The sequence below is a fragment of the Indicator indicator genome, chromosome 4 (genome assembly GCF_027791375.1).
Source record: "Indicator indicator isolate 239-I01 chromosome 4, UM_Iind_1.1, whole genome shotgun sequence".
Classification (NCBI taxonomy): Eukaryota; Metazoa; Chordata; class Aves; order Piciformes; family Indicatoridae; genus Indicator; species Indicator indicator.
The window spans coordinates 45,355,074-45,380,156 of NC_072013.1; the positions used below are offsets into that span (position 1 = coordinate 45,355,074).

At 38.6% G+C, this 25,083-nt stretch overlaps 1 protein-coding gene across 1 annotated transcript in view; it reads right to left on the reverse strand.

Annotated features, from left to right (window-relative positions):
• Positions 1-1,631: 1,631 nt before the first annotated feature.
• SLC25A21 (solute carrier family 25 member 21) overlaps positions 1,632-25,083 on the reverse strand; it is a 257,777-nt gene continuing 234,325 nt past the window's right edge. Inside the window, exons 5-10 of the mRNA XM_054400575.1 lie at positions 22,149-22,208; positions 19,413-19,520; positions 13,592-13,756; positions 5,014-5,195; positions 4,129-4,181; positions 1,632-1,702 (exon numbers count right to left, since the gene is read on the reverse strand). Of these exons, the coding sequence (XP_054256550.1) occupies positions 1,632-1,702; positions 4,129-4,181; positions 5,014-5,195; positions 13,592-13,756; positions 19,413-19,520; positions 22,149-22,208 (639 nt within the window). The remainder of the gene's footprint in view (positions 1,703-4,128; positions 4,182-5,013; positions 5,196-13,591; positions 13,757-19,412; positions 19,521-22,148; positions 22,209-25,083) is intronic.

Below are 25,083 nucleotides of genomic sequence, written 5' to 3' on the forward strand. Positions count from 1 at the left end.
GGCTTTTGGATGGATTTATTTTTCTTTTTTTCTCTCTCTTTTTTTTTGGTGTAAATTTTCATAAACCTATGATACAGAATCCTCCTTTGCCCAAGGAATTTTTCCCTTGCTTATACTCATGGGTAAACTGAAACCCACAACATATTACCTTACTAGCCACACAACTTTAAGCCATTTTACAATAAAAAAAAGGAGAAAAAAAAATATTTCCCCCTACCCCCCACCTTTTCAATATAATAATTAAGGTTCAACTGCTGCTGTCAGGTACTGGGATAAAAATCTGGAGTGAACCCACTGAGGTGAACGGATTAATCTGGGAAATATGCAGGATATGTGAGTGCAGAATTGAAGCTCTTAATCTGGAAAGCCTATACTCCATTGCTAGAGGGTCAAATGTTTTCAAAACTATCAGTGAAGCCTTCTGTGGCAGCCCCATTGCATTTGCATGGTCCCAGTACAGAAAACCTCCAGTGTAAAAGTGAATCAGGCCCTGTTAGTACACCAGGAGTAATGGAGGACTGGTCTGGTATGTTCATGGGTTTGTTTTCTAAACTAATGCTGTGGTTTCTGCTTTTTAATGATTCTCCTTTCACCAAAGATCAGGCTGAGCTATTAACTGAAAAAACAAACAAACAAAGCATGTTGGAAAGGATGTACAACTGAAGGCTATATATGTATATACAGTATGTTTAAAGCCTTTTATTTTTATATTTTGAGTGCTCTAAATTAATAAAAGATTAATTACAATGCATTTTGCTTTTAATTTCCAAAATGACCCTAGTAGTCTCTTCTCTCTGGCTAAGTACCAATAGTGAACTGCAACAATGAGGAACATTTGCCTTGAAATTACAAACTGGAAGAGAACTGATTTTATTGACTTTCTCTGTGAAGTTGCATAGGTATGAGACGTTGTTGTTGTCAAATTTAAACAAAAGAGAGATTTATTGATCATGCCAGGACAAGCATCCCTGGAAGCTCTGAGAATGCATTTCAATTTTTAGCTTTTTTTACTGCTTTTCTAATGCATTAAAAAGATTTCTGAGATGAGACTTCACATGTGAGCTGTCATTTTCAACTTAATCTGGAAAGATCTTTCTGTAGAACTACTGAGGAAAAGGTTTGTGCCTCCTCAAGAGGAAGAATATTTAAAGTTAACAGTGTAAATATAGTATGGGGTGATACAGAAACTTGTAGCAATTGCAAGACATGCATTCATTTGACAACAAATCAAGTTTAGATAATAGGAATGTTTTTTATAATAATATTACCTAATTTAAAGTTATTTAAAGAGATCTTGGAAAAAAGCTGGAAGGTGGAACAACTGCATGAGCCTGACTCCATCCTCTTGGTACTCACCCTTTACATATTTATAAACATTAATGAGGTCACTCCTTGGTCTCCTCCTCTCCAAGGAGCCCCAGCTCCCTCAGTCTCTCCTTGTAAGCACCTACAGAAAGCATATGCTTAAATATTTTCCTGCATCAGAATATGAAGACCAAATTTGTTTTAAATTGTATTAACATCAGTATAATCTGAGGACATTAACACCGTAAAGGATGAGACTCACTTTTCCTTTATTAAAGTGTATTTTAGAATGCATGTAATTTTAAAGAGTACATTTCTCAGAAGTGCTACTTGTGACCAGCTGTGTCCTGAAGCCATGCATAAACGTATTCATAAACCAGAAGCATCACTGCACCACCTGGAAGAAAAGATACTGTTTTACTACACACAAAATCCAGTATTTCCAAGACTTCCTAGAGCATTTGTACTGTGCAGTCTAAACCACGATATGGCAAAGCCTTATTTCCAAAAGAGATAATTCTACTAATTCTCTAATGCCTTAAAAATTCACCAATTCTTGAACCATATCAGTTTGACATAGTATTAGACCACAAAGTTGTTGTGAAAAGCTTGTATATTAAATGAAAATCAACCTCAGTGGGATTTTCCTTACCATTTCCCCAGGATTAATATTTCCTTTTGTTCTTTTACAAGTGAGTATGTGTATATTTGTCTGTTTGTTTAGAATTAGACTTGGCCATGAAAGAGGAGCATTGATGGTGGAATGACAAAAATTCATCACCAGGGGGATGAAAATGCTTTCAGTTAAGATGCAAGAAAGGTTTTCAGCTGTTTGTTGACTATGTCTAAAGCAGAAAACCGCAGCATTGAAGCAAGCACAATCTACCTGTGCCTGTACCATGCTATGAATCCATAGGCAAAATTTTGGTCTGATGAAATGGCTTTGTCTGCTAGAACTGCTAACAGTGTAGAATCCCACCTTGAATGACGTAAAGTATCGTTAGTGCAGTCAGAGTAAAGCCCTTCTGTAGCTGTGCTGTAAGTACTCTATGGACTAAACAGGAGAACATTTAAGAAGGTATAGCTATATATAACTAAGCATACAGAGAAGCTTCCAGTTGGAGAAGATGGGGAGAGAGGATCAGATTCCTGGCTGCAGGAGTAAAAGAGTGTTATAATGTGCTACTTGTGGATGCCAGCATTTGGGCACAAGTATTTTGTTTCCTCTGCCTGTTGGCTCACTTAGCAGGTTAGAGTGGCACCTCTAACAAACATGCCTTCTGCTGAACTGGGCTGACCTAGATAGGATAGGCTCAGAAAACCAGGCTCACAGAACATTTCCCCATGTTATTTATCCTAGCCAACCACCATCAGACATGAAATCCTCTATGAACAAACAGCTAGGCAAAGCAAAACTTTGCAAAAGGTTTTGGCCAACACACAAATCATAGACACAATGTCTAGGATGTGATTTGATCTCAAAGCAAGGCTGATTCCACTTCTCGCACTATGTGATCTCTTTGTGTAGCTCTCTGCCTGAGAGCTTTTACGTTTTAAATAAGGAATTACCTTTCCAGTCACAATAAAGATTGCATGATTGTTCCATTGGAAAGCCAAATCTATATATTTGTTGATGAGACTATGAAAGAGGTTAAAGCAAAGTACACACTTGCCTTATGTGCTGGATATGGGCCAGAACACATAGGCATTTGTAAGATGGAAGATTTTATTCCAAGGATCTGCTGTCCTAACAGGTACTGGGGAAGTGAAACCCTGCCTTCTCTTTGTCCTGTATTTAACCTAGTATCTTTGGAGTATGTGGGAAAAGGCTTTTAGCTTCAGAGTTCTGTTGAGCTGCCTGGTTTCCCCTCCCCATCTTCTACTTTTACCCTGCACAATAGCCAGGCATGGTCTAGCACTTAGCCAGATGATGTGGGTATGCAAACATTTGCAGACAAACCTAATGCCTCCTTTATACTGCAGAACAGCCTCTGCACCTACTTGCTTTTAACCATGTGTGTTCTCGTCTACTGAAGCACCTTGCACAAATCGAAATGCAATTTCACGGGGAGTAGAGTACAGCTCAAACTGGAGCTTCTGCTCTGTTTTGACACAGACTGCCTCTACAGGCTGCTGAGGTCTGTTTTCATGATTAATCAAAACCAGTCAGGAAAGAACAGTTTGAAAGCTGAAAATCTAGCTCTCAACTACTGTGCTCCTGCATTTGGAGTAGTAACGAGTGAGAGTGGGTCAATCAACAAACCTCATTTTAAGCTGTCCTTGCTCTTTTAGTCTTCTAGGACCATGAAAGTATCTTCTCAGCTCATGTCATTAGCCTTTTAGCATCTGTTCTTTATGACCCCCACAGAGTACTGGAGAAGAAGGTGGCTGGAATTTGATATGCTTGGGCGATGCTTCAACTAGTTGAGAGCATTTATACTGGAGAGGCTCTAACCTGCATTTTAGAGCAACTTTAACAGATACAGAACAGGAATAGGAAGCTTTGAGAAACACTTCCAAAGGTTTTACAGTTCTGGCATTTGTATGGATACACTTTGGCTTGTTCACAAATAAAGCAATTGCACAAAACAGTTCCTTGGATCTACAGTCCTCTGATGTGTATGTTTAGACTTGCAGTTAGTTAAACCCATCTATGATGCTATTATCAAAAAAATCACTCCAATATGAAAGAGATTTTGATGATTTCTGATACCCTGTTTCATTTACTTGACTGATGCTTATTACATTTTGTCAAGAAAACCCTGAAAAATGGGAAATGAAGGCAAGAATAAAAGCAATATAAAAAATGACAGGGAAAATTACCCGGACCAAGTCGCATGATCTTGGGAACCAAGCCTTTGTACAGAGCCAGAAATCTGTAGCAGAAGAAAAACAAACAAAACATTTCAAACAATACTCTTGCTCTACAAGAAGAATGGAATTTTAGCATGTGTTTGTTAAAATGCTGGCAGAGCACTTAGAAGCAATTATTTGAAATTACACGTGTTCAATAGCAGGCCATAGCTGGACTTTTAACATTTTACAGAGGCAGATCAGACGAAGAGAAAAACTTCATCAACGTTCAGTCACAAAAGCAATGTTGTGAGCCTAGCCAATGAGAAATATGACTTTAATCAGTGAGATGGTTTTACTTTCAAGACAAGCCTGTTGACGACAGCTGCATACACGAGCAAAACGACTGCAGTAATTGAGTAGCAAAGCTACAGCTCAGTCCCCGCTTGAGAAATACTTTTAAAAGTTGGAAAACGTTATTGCCACAAGGATTTGTCCCCTGCTTAATTATTTCAGCAGTAAGTTTCAAGGTACAGGGGCCTGGCTAATTACACAGAATTGAGAAATGCTCTGGTCTCTGTTGGTATTTGTCTTTCACAAAATAAAGAGTCGAAAAAATTACAGGAGATACACGAAGCTTTTATTTGTGGAACGTAAATGTTGATAATGCAATAATAATCTTGTGAGTCTTTTATAAAAGTTTGCTTGGAGGAGGAGGAGATCGCAATTCTATTTGCAAAGGAGATCCTTGCAATTCTAAAATGCGTTTTCAAAATGTTAGGTTGTGCTCTTTTGATATGTGAATTCAGGGTGGCTTAATGGTCCTGATTGATCTGAAATATAACAATGTGGTTTCACGGACTCATATGAACTAAAACAGAGGTCTGAACATTTATTAAAATAAGAATGTTTTACCCTTCCTCTTTATAGACTGTTGCCATAGTTTTAAAACAGGTTCTGTACTTGATCTCTCCAGGAACTGGCTGTGGTCCTTGAATCCTACTTTTTGCAACATCAAAAGGAATGTTAATAATTGAGGCTATTGTTCCTGAGACGAGCCCAATTCCAAATTTCCTCAAAAACTCCAAATTTGGATCCTGCAAAAAAAGAAAGAAAGAAAAAAAAAAGAGAAAGAAAGAATAAAAAGAGAAATGGAAGGACCTATGCAGGTTAAGCACTACAAAGTAATATGTATTTAATCAGAAAGCTCACACAACACAACACACTCGTGTTATTTTAGCGGAACACATTAGGATTTCCTCCGCTGGAACTTGTTTTCTTGACAATCCTATTGGCTGTGTTTTTACACATGGTCTAAATTGCTGAAGTACACATTTCCTCACACAGGATTTATAAACACAGTTCATAAAGAAAGACTGGCATGGCATATGGGGATGATTTGTATAATTGGGCTTCACAATGTACTTAGTATTACTGTATCAAAACAGGAGAAATCCAAGCACACTATTAGCTAATTGGCCAGAATATTTTACAAATGACAGCAACTTCCACCATGAAGCCTACTAAAACGCTCATTTGTGTGTTGGACCCCCAAATGCTAAATTAAATAAAGGCTAATCTCAGTCTGCTGCCATTCCCCTCCAGGTTTTTTACATTTATTTTCACATGTAGCTGATCCACTGTACTGAGAAGTGCTAGCTTCCTGTTACTAACAATCCAGCTCGGCGCAACTGCAAAAGAGCCTCCGCGCTCTGTGCGTTGTAAACAGTGGTAACTTGCTCCTCTAATTGGCTGAAGAATTTACAACAGATTGTTTCTGAACTCTACTACATGTTCAAGGGAAAAGTTAGAGGCAGGTTAGAAGTGCATCAGGAAAAAAAAAAAAACAAAACCCCAAAACCTGCTTTGCTCACTCAGAGTTCGCAGTTCAAGCTGGATTTTATTTGATCTTTTAGAAAGACCTCCTGCCTTAGCATTTTCTATGACATCAAAGAAGCCAGAGTTTATCTGGGCGTCGAAGCCTCTTGAAGCAAGTTTAATCCTGTCTCTCTAAGTAGTGGAAGTGGAAAAGAAGGCTCTGAGGTGACCTTATTGTGGCCTTCCAGTATCTGAAGGGGGCCTACAAGAAAGCTGGGGAGGGTCTTTTTAGGATATCAGGTAGTGATAGAACTAGGGGGAATGGAATAAAGCTGGAAGTGGGGAGATTCAGACTGGACGTGAGGAAGTTCTTCCCCATGAGAGTGGTGAGAGCCTGGAATGGGTTGTCCAGGGAGGTGGTTGAGACCCCATCCCTGGAGGTGTTTAAGGCCAGGCTGGATGAGGCTCTGGCCAGCCTGATGTAGTGTGAGGTGTCCCTGCCCATGGCAGGGGGGGTTGGAACTAGATGATCCTTGTGGTCCCTTCCAACCCTGACTGATTCTATGATTCTATAAGTCACAGGGAAGTGTGTTGCAGGACATTTCTTATGTACATACATTTTTTTGGTCTTCAACAGTGAGGACACTGTTTCCCCCTGTATTAGACTCTCTAAGTTTAATTCCTTTGGTTTTGTTTTGTTTTTTTTTTTTCATGAAGGTAATTTAATTATAAAAAATCATCTGTAAAATAACAAATGATCTTGCCATGTTGTAACATCAGCACAATATTAAAATGAAATAGTTCTTGCTTTCTTAAACCTGAATATTTGTGACTGAAACAGGAAATCAGGGAGAAGTTTTCTTTTACAGATTAGCAACAAGAAATGTAAATTGAAACTTCCATCATATGCACTGGACAGAGTCCATACAGGTGTTTAGAAAGACATGTCAAAATCAGCAGGGCTTTTTATTACTTGCAGAAAACCTCAACACCTTGAGTTCACAAAACATGAAACATACTGTGAGTACCTGTTAAAAATGAGGAAAGGCACATGTGAATTCTGTTTCTAAGCAAAGCCAATTCTTATATATTATGAGCAGAACATAAAGAACAAAAACTTGATTTTAGATGGTGGCACACCACACTGCAGCATGCCACGAGGAAGTGAAATACCAGTTTGCTTATTCACAATGGAATAACTTTGCTGTGCTCAAATAACGTCATCTTTGATCATCTCACCTTTCTATCAAGCTCTTCATAATCACATTTCCTGCACACCTCAGTCCCTGCCCTGTGAGCTTCATCAGCCATTAAAATAAACAGAGAAGTAGGCATCACTAATAGATGCCATATCTGAGCATGTCCTGCTGGATTTGCAGCTCCACAGAGAAAGACCTTGGAGTGCTGGTGGACAGCAAGTTCTCCATGGAACAAGAACGTGCTCTTGTGGCCAAGAGAGCCAATGGGATCCTGGGATGTACCAAGAAAAGTGTGTCCAGCAGGGCTAGGGAAGATCTTCTACCTCTCTACTGTGCCCTGGTGAGATCACACCTGGAATAAGGTGTCCAGCTTTGGGTTCCCCAGTTCAAGACAGACAGAGACCTGCTGGAGAGGCTCTTTTCAGTGGTTCACAGTAATAAGACAAGGAAAAATGAGTTCAAACTTGAACATAGAAGATTTCACCTCAACATGAGGAGAAACTTCTTCACAGTGAGGGTGACAAAGTATTGGAACAAGCTGGCCAGGGGGTTTGTGGAGTCTCCTTCTCTGGAGACTTTCAAAACCCACCTGGATGCATTCCTGTGTGGACTACCCTAAGTGATCCTACTTTGGCAGGGGGGTTGGACCTGATGATCTCTTGAGGTCCCTTCCAGCCTCTGATATACTGTGATACCGTGATTTCCCTGCTTTCTTTGGGAGAAAAAAAATATTGAGATGTTATCTCTCTGCCTTATTATACTTCATTATTCCTATCATAACACTTTCAGATAAGTGGAGACTCTGTAAGTTCCTTCTGAAGCATATGCTGCTCAATTCCTTCTTTTATATTCCATAATTTGTAGCAACAGAAAATTCTAGCCCTAAATCTAGCACATGCACATGCATGTATAGGAGTGTCCCCCACTGGAGACAGTTTTCATTTATCAGGTTCAGTCTCCAAAGCCCCAGGCTTTCCTTTCCTTACCACTTCATTTACTTGTTCATTTTCTGGGCACTCTGTCAAAACCTCTGTTTAAATCTTTGATCTCAGTCAAAAGCTTCCAGACTATCTTCATCTGTACTGAAGGAAGGTCACTTAATTCAATAAGTAGCACAGATATTAATCCAGCAATGAAATAACCTTTTGGTAAAGGCATATATCTTGGAACTCAATTAACTTACATGTTGTTTTTTTGTTTAGATTAATTGAAAAACCATTTTAGATAGATAATGACTGTGTATAATAGACATATTTGTACTGGTTTATACAACCATTCCTAGGTGCAGTCAAAGGGTTCAAAGGCAGGACACCTCACTTTCATATGCAGTGGAGAGACACAGGCACCTTCAAAAGAACATCTTGATGTACCCAAGGTAGGTTGCTTGAAGGGAGCAGAAACAAATAATGTGAACAGTCCACCAGCACCCATAATAATGTTTAGGAACCTGACTACAGACACACTTAAAAATACTACTTGCATTTCCCCTTGTGAGGCCCTGCTAGTCTGAGTAAAAGTGGTAGAATGCATTGCAAAGAAACTTGTAACTTTACCCTGTTTTTAATAAATTTAAAAAAAAATCAATAAAATCAAAAGATCAATAAATATTAAACTTGTCTAACAAGCTATTTTAGGAAGTTTGTTTTCTTTAGTATCTGGATGTTTGCCTTCAGATGTTTTAACTTTGTTTTACAGTTGCTGGTGGTACTTTGATGAGAAAGAATACTTCTATAAATGTGTTTTATTATTACTTCTGAACACCTTGTAGATAAGATCACTGTAAATGACTAATGCTTACTGGGTAACAACAATATGCATGAAGAATAAATAATAATAATAACAATAACAACAATAATAATAGAATAATGTTTGAAGTTGGTGATTATAGAAGAGTCTACTGAAATTAGCTTTAAACTGACACCTCGAGTGGAATATTTGCATTGTTTCTTAAACTCCTTTGTAGATGTTGGCCATAATATTAGTTTTATCAGTTACACTGGGCACAAAAGTGTCAAAAGTGATTTGAAATGATCACTAAATTTAAATACATTTGCTCAAGGTCACATAGGTCAGCAGAGAAGCCAGGAACGGAATTTAGAGGATAATAATCCCCTAACTGTCTCTATCAATGGCTTTCAGGTTTACCAAAGGAAGGTATCTAGTGTTCCTGCCATTATTCAGTGCATATTCTCACAGCTCCTGGGGAATGGCCACCTGAAAAACTATTAACCACACTGATAAAAACAGAATCAGTCTTCTAACTTCACATGAGGCTTCTGCTGTAACTCCAAAAGCTCAACCGTATAGATTCAGTCTACACAGATGATCAGACTGCATGTATAGTGTTGGGACTACAAGCAGATCCACTTTTCATGGCATCACTTAGACACTAGCTGTACAGAAAAGGACACCCAGAAATGGATGCCTTGCTGCTTACCCCTGAATTTGTCTGCAGACTTGGTTATACAGCAATGTATGAAACAGAAGAAAAAGAGTAGCTCCATCAATACCAGAACTAAAGAATATTCATGTCCTATCAGCCCTTGTGACTGATTGATGCTGATCTCTGGAAAAGTGTAAAGGCTTACATGGGCTTTTTCTCACAGAATTCATCGTTTAATAATTTCCATCAGTGGGGACACTCCTAAGATGCACTTGCAGAATTTATCTTCATTTTAAATGATTATTTTATATCTTGCAAGAACTGAGCTATTTTAAGCCTGCCTCCCTGTGAGCTATGGTTGAACCTGGTTATCAGTTTCAGCATTTTCCTCATTTCCATAGAAAACCAGAAGAAACTTGTGTTTCTTCACATTTTTATTTTGACTGAAGATTCCTGTCCTTAACCTCCCTATCCGTCTTGCCTATGGGAATACCACAGTATAGGAGCAGGTGATGGAGCACTGGAACAGGCTGCCCAGAGAGGTTGTGGATTCTCCTTCTCCACAATCTGTGGAGTCTTTTGAAACTCACCTGGATGCATTCCTCTGTGGACTACCCTGAGTGATCCTGCTTTGGCAGGGGGGCTGGCCTTGTTGATCTCTGGGGATCCCTTCCAACCTCTAATGTACTGTGACATTGTGATATCTTCTGCATTGGCCTAGATCTGAAGACCACGGAGATAAAATTGTTGTCTGCTACCTTATTTATTCACCAAGTTGAACAGCACGTTTTGATTCCCCATCTCCTTTGCCTGTACAAGCTGAGAGCCCTTTCTCTGCCAAAACAGCACAACGCCCTGCTCCCACAGTTTGATGCGCCAGGAGGCACATCTGTGGTCGCTGGGCCAAGGCAGTGTGACTTCAAATGAGTTTTGCAGTTGGCCATGCTCCAAAGGGGACTTTTAACAGACAGTGAGGAAATTTCATATTGTTAAGAATTATGACAGCCACTCAGAAGTGGTAGTGAGCAAAGCTTTTAATGAAGCTAACATAGACCTTCAAACCTAACTCTGACAGAAAATTGCAAAGCGAGAGCTGCTGGACTCCTCTGAAATGCGCTATAAAAGCAGGTGCCATAAACCCGAGACAATAAATTTGCAGACTAATTTGATTGCTAGTGCAGAGGCGTAGCTGTTAATGCCCTGTGGTTGATACATTAGTGTCAACTGAAACAAGCCTGGCTCCTTCCATTTTCAGCAAACAGAACAGGAGGTTGGCTATAAAGGGTCTGTTCAGCAGAATGAGGCTGAACGTACGAAAAATTATTCGTTACGAACATTTACAACCCACACATGTCATTTATATCATCTGACCACTCCACATAAAAGGTTTATTGCTTTTGGCAAAATAAGCTGCAAACATCTCTAATTGGGATGCAAATTTAATGCACGGTTTAGCACTGTTGACAGCTAAAGGGGCTCGTGCAGACATTTCCATACATTTTTCCACTTACGTTACAGATGGTGAACAGCAGATACACAGTAAAGAGCCAAAATTATTTCCCAAAAAGTGTAGTATTCTTCTTTGACAATTTTTATAGGTTGGTCAATATCATAAGGGCTGACTTTTAAGATTTCATTTTCTGGCAAAATACACAACGTGAGCAAATTCGGTTTTGTAACGAAATCAAGTACGTGAGAAGTCTTGAAAAGTTAAAACCCTCTCTAATATTTTTCTGACTAACTGCAAGCCAGCTTCTACCAAACTCCTTGTCCAGGTTTGACCACACTTAGCCTCTAATACCTGACTACTGACAGAAGAGGTTTAAGTTACAGAGCACAAAGTACTGCTAAATATCTCCATTTTCCTGTCACTGCAGTAAAGTTCCATGTATGTAAACATCTGAGACATTACATTGGTTAGCACAAGCCAGATGAGGCCCTGTTAAATTCAGGGTAAGGTTTGCACTGATTTTGCTTGGGGTTTAATCAGAATTATTTGCTGTATCTATGCATAGAGAAGTGTCTCTAGCACTGATGCCAGCTGGCATAGAGAGTCCTGTTAACTTTATTAGGACTATTAAATGCTATTACCATTCAAAACAGACTGGCTGCATGAAACCTGCCAATTAGGAATGGTTCCCTGTGGGTGCTAGCTCCTAAGCCGTACCCAGAACAGTGTTGGCTGGCCTGAGCCAAAGTTGTACCAGGGAACATTTAACAGCACAGATAACTGAGTTTCACTGACACTGTGCAAGCCACTTTGCACTGGTCAAGCACAAGGCAAACTTCTTCACTTACCTGCAGTTAATGCAATCTAATCCTACACTGCTTAAATTGTCATTTGCATTTGATAATATGGCCTATAAATACTATCAAAAGACAATTTAATCAATGTAGGATTAGATTGCATTAAACTGCAAATGTTTTGTTTGGTTTTCTAGATGTATTTAACTCTATGTAACAATACTTCCTATCATACAAAATCTGTATAAAGTGCTATTTTTTCTTAGATCATAAAGCTCTGGATCATTCATAGAATCATAGAATCAACCAGGTTGGAAGAGACCTCCAAGATCACCCAGTTCAACTTATCACCCAGCACTAGCCAATCCACTAGACCATGGCACTAAATGCCTCATCCAGTCTTTTCTTGAACATCTCCAGGGACAGCGACTCCACCACCTCCCTGGGCAGCCCATTCCAATGGCAAATCACTCTCTCTGTGAAGAACTTCCTCCTAATATCCAGCCTATACCTCCCCTGGCACAACTTGAGACTGTGTCTAATAATAAAATGATTTTTTTTTTAAATTTCCAATCTGAAAGGCTAGTAAAGCATTCTTATGCCAAATATTACTACTATTCTTCAACTGCTATGCAAGAACATTTCAGGATTTCCATACAAGTTGCACACAAGCCTCTTTGTCCTTACCTGCATATGATTCTGAATGGCCTGCAGAGTGATTCTAACTTTTTCATTTTTGATCAACACAAACATATTTACTCCTGAGTATCAAGCTATGCTTGTGCCTTGAGGTTTCAGAATGTATAAAGAACACTGTAAAATATGCTTAAATACACTAAAAGAAGCTTGTAGAAACTTGTGGGCTAGCTGCTCTCGAACAATTCAATTTACTGTAATGATCTGCAAATAAGAAGTGGAGCTTGTCTCCATTAACACAATGTTGCCAACAAAAATATCAGGGGACTCAGAAGTGTAGGGAAAAAAAAAAAAAGAGGTGTTACTTCATCTGGGAGTAGAAGTTGCTCTCTTTCGATGTCAGTCGCAGGTTCTTATATGAATATCACTACATACCACACCTGTGACTGCTTAACTGTCATCATCTAAAATCACATTAGTGAAAACATAGGTCAGTAAGTAATGCACAAGAGTGATTAATAAAACATTAGCTGTTGCTCACACAGTCACTTAGAAAGTGCCAGTATTACCGGGGTTTCATTAGCAAAACTTCCCTTTGTTGTAAAGGGAAATGTTTCCTTTGTTATGTAAAGGAGTATAAGGCTATCAAATAAAACTGCTTCAATTGAAATTACAGCTATAAAGATTTTTATTTAAAAACAGCCCCACTACATAAAGCACTTGTATGTGACCCTGTAAGTGTCAATTACTTTGCCCTGTTATCTTCTCTTTTGAGTCCATGGGCCCTGTACAGGATCAAAATGCTCTCCTATGTGCTGCAGCTCTGCCATCTCCTCAAGCTTAGCCCCTTCGTGAATACTGAAAGAAGTTCCAGAAGCTTATTTAACTCTTCTAAACCATCTTAACACAAAAAAGTGCATACATACCTAACACAAGCACAACACACCTGTATCCTGATTTCTGCCTTTCACATTGTTACTGTGGTACAAAGGGAGATTCATAAAAAGCAAGCATTCAAACATGACCACTTCATACTCACATTTGCTTAAAAAAGTGAGATGCACAAATCCTTGGTTTGCTTCCATCGAAATGCTGTAGGTTTTTGTAAACCAGTTTGTTACTGAATCCCACAGCTTTACACAGAAAAAGACAGTGTTAATTCAATTGCCAAACCTCTTATCTGTTTGTCTGTTGCACTGCAAGAAGAACTTACTTTATTGACTGGGAGAATATTCTTCACGTTGAAGTAGAATCCAAAGTAAACCATGTTAAAAACTCCGTGACGACCTAGTGTTGCAGTAAGACCTTTGTTGAGTCCTTGAAGGCCCAGACCATCAGTTTTAATGATCTGCTGAGCTTGAACAAAGCTAGATGGTTGCTAGACAAGTCAAGCAAAAGAAGGAAAAGATCATTGTTACAAAAAGAAAAAACATAATTACAAAAAGAAAAATGTCCTGAAAGGATGTTGTAGAGAGGCTGGTGCTGGTCTCTTCTCACAGGGAATTAGTGATAGAACAAGAGAGAATGCCTCAAGCTATGACTGGGTAGGTATAGACTGGACATTAGGAAAACATTTTTTCACAGCAAGAGTGGTCAGGCATTGGAATATGCTGCCCAGGGAGGTGGTTTAGTCACCAACCCTGGATGTGTTTAGAGGTGGTTTGGATGTGGTGCTTGGGGATATGGTTTAGAGGTGAACCTTGTAGAGTAGGGTTATGGGTTGGACTTGGTGATCCCAAGGGTCTTTTCCAACCTGAATGTTTCTGTGATTCTGTGATCTTGTTTTGGAAATAATGCCCAAAAGGCATAGGAATCATTTCAAGTCAATCAACTTCCGTTTCATGCAAGGCAGAAAGGAAGAAACTTCCTTGGAATCCACTTCCATAATAATCACTTCCTTAGACGTGATCTGCCTGACTACATACACATCTGATCTATTTTCTAAGATAGTGTGATCCTCAGAATCAGGTGCTCCCCTTCTGAACATTTTAGATTTCTTTTTAGCAGAATTACAGAAAAGTTCCTTTAGAAAAGATGTTGACTTGAGTTGGGCTTCCTCCAAAGCATAAAACTAGCTCTGGGTAACCAAATATTGAATTAGAAAGGCAAAACATGACTTCCACTAGGAGGCTCACACATGAAAATACAGAAGAATTTTGAATACACTTATTTGTTTAATAGCTTCTCATTTCAAAATATCACTGTGGTATATCAACAGCATCAGCCAAATGATGCCTATTATATCTGATACAGCTTATGACTGCTTATTTAGGTGACAGACAAGATTAGTCATTACTACTTAGTTTCACTGTGGATTTTCCTATTTGGTAACTAATATTATCCTGTTAATGCTCTGCATACATTTTACTATAATTTACTTCTATGACTACCCCCAGGGATTTAAAGCAGAATCTGTTCTAACAGGTGGGTACCCAACATGGAACATGGCCCAGATACCACCAGTAACCTCCCTTCTCATGCACAAAAAATGATTAGATCTTTAAAAAATATATAGTGGTCTTCAATACAGTGATATAAGTTAAGCACAGAAACTTTCAATAGTAAAGTAACCCTTGTTCTCATCTTAGATACAGATTTACTAATGACTCAGAGAAGCTTGTCCACTGGCTGAACCCGAGAGATGGGATTTGTCAGTGCAAGTGCAGACACCTGCAACTTCTACATCTGAGCTACTGGAAAAGACTCCATTTTTCCAGTCTGCTAGCACTAAAGAGGGCTTTCTTAGACAGCACTTCATCCAAAGCAGGCATCTAAAATGTCAGATATCAAGCCATAGAAGGTTTGTGTTTCATTGTTGATGATGGAAGGACCTGAGGATGACTAATTCAGATGGAGGAATTTATTGTGTAAACACCTTATGGTAAACTTATAGTTAACAGAGATCTAGTGAGTGGAATCTGGAGTTAGATTCTTCTCACCATAACGATGAAACTTGTATTTGTTTTATTAATCACAGCTTCTCACAGTCAGATGAGAAGAATTTTGTTACTACAGCCAGTGAGTTATCTGTGGCTACAGGGAAAAGAAAAAAAATCAAACCAGAAAACCAAAGAACAAGGTGTTGGGGCCTTTTAGCAGTTCACCTTCACAAAAAAGGCACTATTGTTTTTCCCTGCAGCAATCCACATTACAGAAGTGCCAATATGTGATTTGTGAAGTGGTCTTCCTCTTTAAACCTATCAAGTCTCGAAAGATGATCTGGTACCACAGAATAATTCAGCTGTCACCATAGTGTGTGAGTATTTGCTTTGGGGGTGTGAAGGAGCCTGGGTGTGGGTGTATGTGTTCACACTCTTCCTTGTTCCTTTTAAATGAGATGTATTTATTATTTCAGCACAACAGTGCATTAAGTTTCATTGGTATGAAAGCTACACAGTGGGGTAGGTACATACTTTACATAAACCTTTCAGAAAAGCAGTGCATGAAGTGAGTGTACCATGGCCTGATGCTGTATAACATAGCATGCTCATGCTTCTTCTAATAGGCTTGAGTTTACATGCTTGAGTGTGGAATGTTCTTTAACAGATTCTTAATGAGAACCTGAGATCATAGTAATGAAGTCATTGCAGTTTTCCTGATTTGGAGGAAAACATGAAGTTCTAACATTAAAAAAAAAAAAGATGAAGACATTCAAAATTAATACATCTGTGTTTTAACTATCTCTGGTAATGAAGTCACTGGAGTTTTCCTGATTTAGAGCAAAATGTGAAATTCTAACACAAAAAAGATATATATATATATATATATAAAAAAAATTCATATATCTGTGTTTTAACTGCCTCTGTGACTTAAGAACTTCAGTGGTAATGAAGTCACTGAAGTTTTTCCTGATTTAGAACAAAATGTGGAATTCTGACACTTAAAAAAAGAGAGATATATTAAAAATTCATATATCAGGGTTTCATCTATCTCTGTGATTTAAGAACTTCAGTGGTAATCAAGTCACTGGTTTAGAGAAAAATATTCATATATCTGTTTTATCATATATCATTTACTATCTCTGTGATTTAAGAACTTCAGTGGTAATGAAGTCATTGGAGTTTTTCCTGATTTAGAGCAAAATATGAAGTTCTAATACTTAAAAAAAAAGAGATATAATAAAAATTAACGTATCTGTGTTTTAAGAACTTCAATCCCTAGGATATTTTTTGTTAGGGTAAATAGACACTTTCATTTATATCTTAGGTGTTAACCAGGTTCCTAGTGGAATCCCATTAGCATTGTTCTACAATTTTATTTGCATGATCATACAATCATAGCATTTTCAGGGTTGGAAGGGACCTCAAAGATCATCTAGTTCCAACCCCCCTGCCATGGACAGCGACACCTCACACTAGATCATATATTATTATGTAGATTTTGTGAAAATCTGCATTTAAGTTACATTTGAAGAATATTAATCTACACCAAAACAACTCAGAACACTTTTGAACAGCTACACTGATTATTGGAGCTTTCCAAGGAAGGCAACTGAAGTGTAATTAAAGTTTGTAACTGCATAAAATTTTTCCACCATTTGAACTGTCAGACATCGGACCAAACTCCCAGGGGAGGTGCTGGATTCCTCTACATTAGACAGTTTCAAGACCCAGCTTGAGAGGGTACTGGGCCATCTCATTTAAGCTGTACTCTTACCCTGAAAGGTTGGACTAGATGATCCTTGAAGTTCCTTCCAATCTGGTCTTCCACGAATCTATGCAAAAACTTTACTAACTAGAACACCTCAGACTTTGTTGTAAAGTTTGTAATAGAGGAAAAAAATATTACACAAATATACAACAAAAAGATATATTTGCCTCTTGCAACTTTACAGGAACTAGTTTGCTCAAAATATAAAAAATACTGGTGTATTTACACTCAAAGCCAGAGGTTTTATTAAGATAAGTTAATTGTAGCTTCACAATTGTGAGGCAGAAAGATCCAGAATATCTGCTTAGCTTACTGCTGCTAGCCCATAATGTTTTCATATCACCTTTCTGAGAGAGATCCTCTCACACATTGCTTTCTCCCATTTTCAGTCTCTCCTTCCAGTATCCTAACCTTTTAACTCCTGTAATGGAATCACAGAAACATTCAGGTTAGAAAAGACCTTCGGGATCACCAAGTCCAACTGATAACCCTACTCTACAAAGTTCACCCCTAAACCATATCCCCAGGCACCACATCCAAATGACCTATAAACACATCCAGGCTTGGTGACTCAACCATCTCCCTGGGCAGCCTATTCCAATGCCTGACCACCCTTTCCATGAATTTTTTTTTTCCTAATGTCCAGTCTAAAACTGCCCAGTCACAGCTTGAAGCCATTCCCTCTTGTTCTATCACTAATTACCTGTGAGAAGAGACCAGCATCAGCCTCTCCTTTCAGGTAGTTGTAGACAGCAATGAGGTCTCCCCTTGTGAAGCTCTCTGCTTCAAGGTCTTTGCTGTTCATGGTTAAAAATCCCTAGGGTGAGGACTTGGAGGAACCAGACATCTCTTTCACATGCATTGAGAATGGAACAGAAATTTACCAAATGTTTTAAAATTATTCTGGAAGAAAACACTTCTCTGGATGAGTTATGGAGCAGGTACCAGCTAGTCCATGACATCTGGAAATCAGTGGCAATATTTTTTCAGAGTGTGTCTGGGGAGCTTGGCCTAAACAGCTTATGTAAATATCCAGGTGATAAATCTCTTTACTGTGCATCCCCTAAAACGGTTCAATTTGTGCAGATGAGTGTTACAAAGCATTTAAGTATTAACTCAGTAAAAACTCAATAACAGAACATGCAAAAATCATGCCACACCAGGGACTGAGCCAACAATTTTAGGCTTATATTATTTGGCACTTCTATTACGCATGGTACAGTTGCTATTTCAAAAGATTTTTAAAAAGTTGAATATGGCAGTTGTTAGACTTGGTCACTGAGGAAAGGGAGAAGGAACTGTGTGACTGTCTTCCCTCACTTCAGCTTGGATCATTTTCCAGTTGAAAATTGATTGAAGTTGGGGCACTCTTGGGAACATTTGATTCTGGTGAATCACTGTTTTCAGTTTAATCTTATTCCTCTTTCAGCAGTACCCAGTTTTGCACACTGACTTCTCTGAATAACACAATATTCAGATAATCAAATTCTGAAGCAAACCAGGAATTTAAATTATCAGTGTGCTTTAGTACATAACCATTTCCCAGTTTGTGCTTATAGAATCACAGAATTAGTCAGGGTTGGAGGGGACCACAAGGATCATCTACTTCCAACCCCCCCTGCCATGGGCAGGGACACCTCACACTAGATCAGGTTGGCTAGAACCTCATCCAGCCTGGCTTTAAACACCTCCAGGGATGGGGCTTTAATCACCTCCTTGGGCAACCCATTCCTGGGTCTCACCACTCTCATGGTGAAGAACTTCTCCTCACGTCCAGCCTGAACCTACCCACTCACAGCTTTGTTCCCTAGTCCTATCACTACCTGATAGCCTAAAAAGTCCCTCCCCACCTTTTCTGTAGGCCCCCTTCAGATGTAAATCTGAAGAGTTATAAATCTTATAAATTAATTTATAAATCTGAAGACTTATAAATAGTTTAATCCAGGACTCTGAAATCTACCAGCTACATTTTTAACACAAAATACAGCAGCTGGATTCTGGTTAGGACAGGGGGCTGTGTTATGCTAACCTTTGGTACTCACTTGAAGTCAAGCTTGCTGGGGTAAATGCAGTGTGTACAAGGGACTCAGGTTTGTACTTCTGGGTTACAATTCCTCACAGTCCTACTCTGGAGGGATGGCTGTACACTTCAGGCACACAATATTTACAGTGGAGATGCTAACACTGCTGACGACACCGCATACACTTCTGCACATCTGAAGTCATCCTCTGTTGAGGCTTTTCGCTGTTTTTCCATTTTTGCTAAGTTGGTGGGGAAATCATTGGCATCAACCCAATTTATTATAGACATTGTGCTCTAAATATGAACTGGGAAGTGCATCATGCCTAATAAAGCAGAAAAAAAAATGGAGCAATTGTCATACCTCAGTGAAGGCATTCCGGTTTGTCTGTAAGGTAACCTTTACTACCTCAAAAGGGTTAACGACGACTGCCTCTGTCAAACCACATCCCAAGCCAGCAACTGCAAATGCCTAGAAAAGTTATTAAAATTAAAAATGAAGGAGTAAAATTTCCCCTACATCAGATTATGAAACTGAATGATACAATGCAAGCTGCAATTTTACAGTAATGCAGCAGTATTCTATTGCTAAACATCTTTAGACCATGATTAGATGCTGACAGTTCATGAAGACAATATGACAACAGCCATAAACCACATTCCAAAAAGTACAAAATAAAATGTCATAGCACTGTCAATGAAATCTCTTTTCAGCTGGAAGAAAAATTGTGGTACCGATTTATTATGAAAACATGGGGAAAACAATGCTCTCATGTTATCTTTGGGTGGACTCTGAATAAAACCCCACAAATATAGTTGCAGTTATGCAGCACTGGAAAAAAACTAGAACTCTGCACCGAGCAATAAGCATATAACACTAACAAGTGAACTTAAAAAATAAATTTAAGAAATTAAAAGAGTGCATTACTTAAACCAATTGCAGGAGTAGAAGAAAAGTTCTAAGTCAATATCAGTTCTGGAAAGTTTTATATGGGCATGAACGATATACATGGGAATGTCAGCATTCACTGCAAGGATGAATTAATTTCATTTCCTTAAAGCTGGTGGTACATTATAGCCAGATATGGAGGTGGTGGTGGAATAGTGGAACAGGTTGCCCAGGAAGGTGGTTGAGGCCCCTTCCCTGGAGATATTCAAGGTAAGGCTCGACGAGGCCCTGGGCAGCCTGATCTAGTTGAGGGTGTCCCTACTGACTGTGGGGAGGTTGGACTGGGTGACCTTTGGAGGTCCCTTCTGGCCTGGACCATTCTATGGTTCTATATTCAGTGCTTTTGCTTTCTATCATGACACAGCACTTAAAAAATACTTTCATTTGTTTGTAACAGAAATACAGTATTGAAATATTTAAGTCAACTGGGAAAATCCAGTGGGCTTCATCTTAGTGATCACTTTACATGTTTATTGCCTCCATTTAACATCTCCAAACATTTCAGGGGCTGAAAAGAGTCCCAGGACCCAAATACATTATATTGAGTATGCTTGCTGAAATTCAAGGAAATCGATGGTAACCAAAAAATAAAAACAAACAAACCAACCAACCCCCAAACCCAACAAACAATAATGAGAAAAAAAATATTTAGAGGGATTTGAACAGGGACTCTTGAGAGCTCAAGAAAGAGAAGAATTGTAAGTTAGAGGGTAGTGGCAAGCTGCAGCTTCACTACCTCTGGAGAAGGCTGTTACTAACATATCTATTTTTCCTATATGAGGTGGGACCATAACCTATCCCATTCATTACCATCCATGAAACAAGCCAGCAGAAGGATGGTGCTAATTTATGCATCTCTCTTTGAACAATAACTGTTGTCTTGATATGAGGTCTGTCAAAGCACTTAGAAGCATTCTGCCTAGCTTAGACCAGAATCCCTCTCAGTCTTCTATTTCCCTCACTACCATGACTATCTGAGGGCCAAAAAATACCTTGATGGTAACAGTACTGCACCAGAAACGTCAGCAATGTCTGATGGCTGCTGCATCTGCTATATGAATCAGAGCAGCTTTTGGTTTGCTATTGCATGTTTACAATTTTCCAGTATATTTTCCTCCAAAAATTATGCTGGTGCACCACAGAACCTTGAAGTCTGTTCTTTCTACCTGCTAGAGAACAAATATCAGCCTATCCACATCTAAATATGAGAGGAGCCAGTTGAAAAATGCAAGATAAAATAGGAGATACTGTAAATAACTATAGGATCAGTGGAAGTGGAATAACTGAAAAAGAAGAGGAAACTTGCTTTAAACCAGTTAGTATGATCACTGCAATGGAAGGCAGATGTAAATGAAAGCAATACTGTTTGAAAGAGATCCTAGTTGTGATGCCATTACTGTGAAAAATAGGTATTTGCTAGGATTTACATTCTCACACCACAGAAACCAGTAATTCTTATCTAAAAAATATTTATCCCAAATGCTACAACAGCAGAGCTAAGCTCTATATGTGAGAATGCAGACAGCAAATGCAAGCTACATCTTAGCATTAAAACATTTTTGTGTGTGTATATGTTGTGTATTTTGGTTTTAAAACAGTCATGCTCTTGAGATGAAATTCCAACTCCACTGATATATGTAAGAGAGTTTTGCCAATGACTTCAAAGGGGTTACCAGTTTCTTATCACTAGTTTATATTTCTATTGTAAGGTCTTCAGAATAAGACTGAGGTCTGTGTTTTTGTCACAGCTGAACTGTGCTGTGCAGAATAGCACTTTGAGGTGGAGGTATCAAACTAGTTGCTATCACATGAAGAAAGAGATATTGATAATGGTCAAAGCTTTCCATTATTTTGCAGGCATGAAGAATGACAAGCTGCATACAGATTCTTACTGACACTATCCATGTTAACAAATGTTATAGCACTATCAGGAATTATTTGGAAGACATTTGATATAAAATTAACATTACTCTCATTTTGATAAATTCTGTTATCAGCATTTTCAAGAGACAAGTCTGTCAAAAAAAAAAAAAAATGTTGCTTGAAAAAATGGCCCCTTTAAATTTGGGATGCTTCCATGGCAGGAAATGGATGGGAGTGTTCATAGCACATATATTCAATTAGAACATGAAGTTCTGTATCCATACATACCAGTCCTGGTGGCAATGATGCATATCCCAGTAGCTTCTTGTACTGTTCGAAGGTGAAAAACTGCAATGAAAAGTTAGACTGAAATTGCATTGAAAAAAAAAATTATGAGTCAATTATGCAAATTAGTAAAACCAAGTTCCACTGGGGCTTCCCTACCTGGTATCCTGAGCAGCTGTATGCAGGCTTGCAAAATAAAAATATGCTACATTTGTTTCACACTCTTTGTAGCAACAGTAGGCAATCAAGCTTCAAAACTGATTTCTTTTTAATGTGTAATGCATAATGGCAGCATAAGTGCAATTAAAATAATGTTTTATGAACTTGCTTACAACACATAGGTTGTGTTTTTAATATGTAAACTTTCCCTCTATCATTGAACTTTCATATAATGAAATTCAGTGTAAATGCTGCTTTCAGTCAGTGGTGCTCCGAAGTTCTGAGCATCTGCAATTCCCTACAGGATAGGCTTTGAAAGTTGCACTCTTGGGAAGTTGAACTTCAAGAAGAAATGAGAAGCTCAGTTTCACCTGCACCAATGTGGAGAAAGGCTACCATGTATAAATGGTTTGCTTTGCAACCTAACACTTCTTACCACCCAAATCTATTAATTTCAGAATACCTTTTGTGCAGTCTTCTAAGAGTCAAAGCAGAATAAATCAATGAATTTGTTCTTCCAAGAATAGTGTTGAGAATAACCTCAACTGCACTTGAGGTCAATAAGAAGCTTTTCATTGGTGTAAGCAGACTGTTTCCTTGTCTCTGGGCACAAAGTCTAAGATGCATCAGCTAAGGTATACTCTAAAGAAGGAGTATTTGTGACATATTGTAAATTATTGGTAAGATGTCTTCTGAAATACATCACACATTGTTTGTTCAACAATGATGACCTCAGGCTACAGCATATTCCAAATGGGGTTAGCAGGACCATAGAAGCACTTAAGTATTATTTAAGAATGAAGACTGGAGAAGAATAAATGATTGTCTAGCAAAAGAGAACGTGTAACAGAATGAAAAACAAGGAAAGGAAGGATATGTAACTAAGTAATTTGGTATAAAAATAAAAACTACTCATAAACCGAAAATGACTTGAGACCTGATGAAGCTTTCTTACAAAGGAGTAAAGTTCTGAAAAAGTCTTCCAAGAAAAATAATGGAGGAAAAAGTCTTAAATCACATGTAAGAGAGAATTTGACAAGTTTATGAAGTAGATTATAGAACAGCAAGGGGACTAGATTTGCTGACCTAAGAGATTCTTTCTAGTCCAGTGCTTCTGTGTACAGTGAATCTCCCCAATCCCCATATTGTTTCAAATTCATATTCTGCAAATACATTGCTGAAGCTACCAAAAAAGCACTTCAGGTTGATGCTACATAAGTCAGTTCAGAGCGCAATGAAAAGTTTCCAGTTCATAATCTGCAAATATGTGGCTGAAGCCACTGAAAAAGCACTTCAGGCTGATGCCACATAAGACAGTTCAGAGTGAGAGGAAAATGATCTTCTAGCACGAGGAATGAGGGCAGTAGAAAATCTTGTGGGTTATAAAAAGTAGCTATCTGAATTCCAGGTAAACTGAAATAGATGGGAGGTGTTATTCCCCATAATTTTCCTACGTGGAACAACCTAAGTGCCTGCAATTACAGCACTCACTACCTCTGAGTCCTCTCACAACTTTGCATACAAAGGAAAGTGGTTTTTACACAGCATGCCCAGTATTATAGGACCAAACAACAAAAACCTGTCACAGCTTCAGTAAGATTCCATCAGCACAGATGGGTATCTACTAGAGCAAGAGCTGTCATAGCACTGTAGTAGTACCCCTGACTTTCCTGGCTACTTTCCAAAGCTGACCTGTTACACTTGATCAGTTTAGAGCAAGCTGATTCAAATAAAGGTGAGATCCTCTGAAGGTGTCTGCATCTCACACCCACACATGAGGCTGTGATCCTTTCACATAGCACCTGCCCATGGATGTGACATCAAACTGTTTCATCACAAAAGGGAAATGGGAAATGAGGTTGATGGTGATATGGGAATTGTAAGAAACCTAAGGGAACAGAGCTTTTCAGACAAAACAGAGATCTTGGGTGACCTGTGCTAGGTCTCAGCCAAAGAAAAGCTCAGCTCCTCAGGGCTAAGTTGCCACAGGTTTATCAGAACAGCGTAGCTTTCCCGTAAATTACATGTACAGAAATGTGAATAGTAAGCACCACACTGCCATTTTAACTTGTTTAGAATCCTGCCCAATAGCAAAGTCAGTAACATTTTTCACTTAAGACCTGCTTCAAATGAAGTCACTGGAATCACACCACAATCATTAAAAAAACAGGTGTTAAGGTGTTAATAATGCCACCACCTTTAAAGCAGGGGAGAATATGTATGCATAATGTAAAATTAGGATGTTAAATTCTGAGAACTGAAAGACTGACACTCTAGATAGGGAATATTTTTTTTATCCTCAGTAGGGGATATTTTCTCATTTTGCAGAAAAGGTCCTGGAATGAGAGCCTAGATATTAACTGCCTTACAAATAGTGTGCAGACTGAACATTAATCTTACAAACATCCTGCAAATATGTTTAAAATTGTTGTACTGGCCAATAAGCAGAAAAGACAGAAGTGTGACTCAGACTGTGAGTCTACCTCTTTGGAGAACTGAAGATATTTTATAGGTGAAAAGGAAGTCTCTGAGAAAGCGTCAGCTGTGGGTGGGTGAGTTACTTCACAGAACTAAATTAATTTCTTATTGTGATAAAGTTTGCTTTATTCTCTCTCCAGCATCTTTCTACTCATTGTTACCCTCCTAACCTTTAATGGAATTTCTGGTATTCCTTAATGTCTTCCATAGTGTTATAGATCTGTAAAATGGTTGTAATAAAGGCAGAAATACATTACCTAGCAATTTTTTTTTTGGGTCTTAAAAATGTTACCTCAAAAAT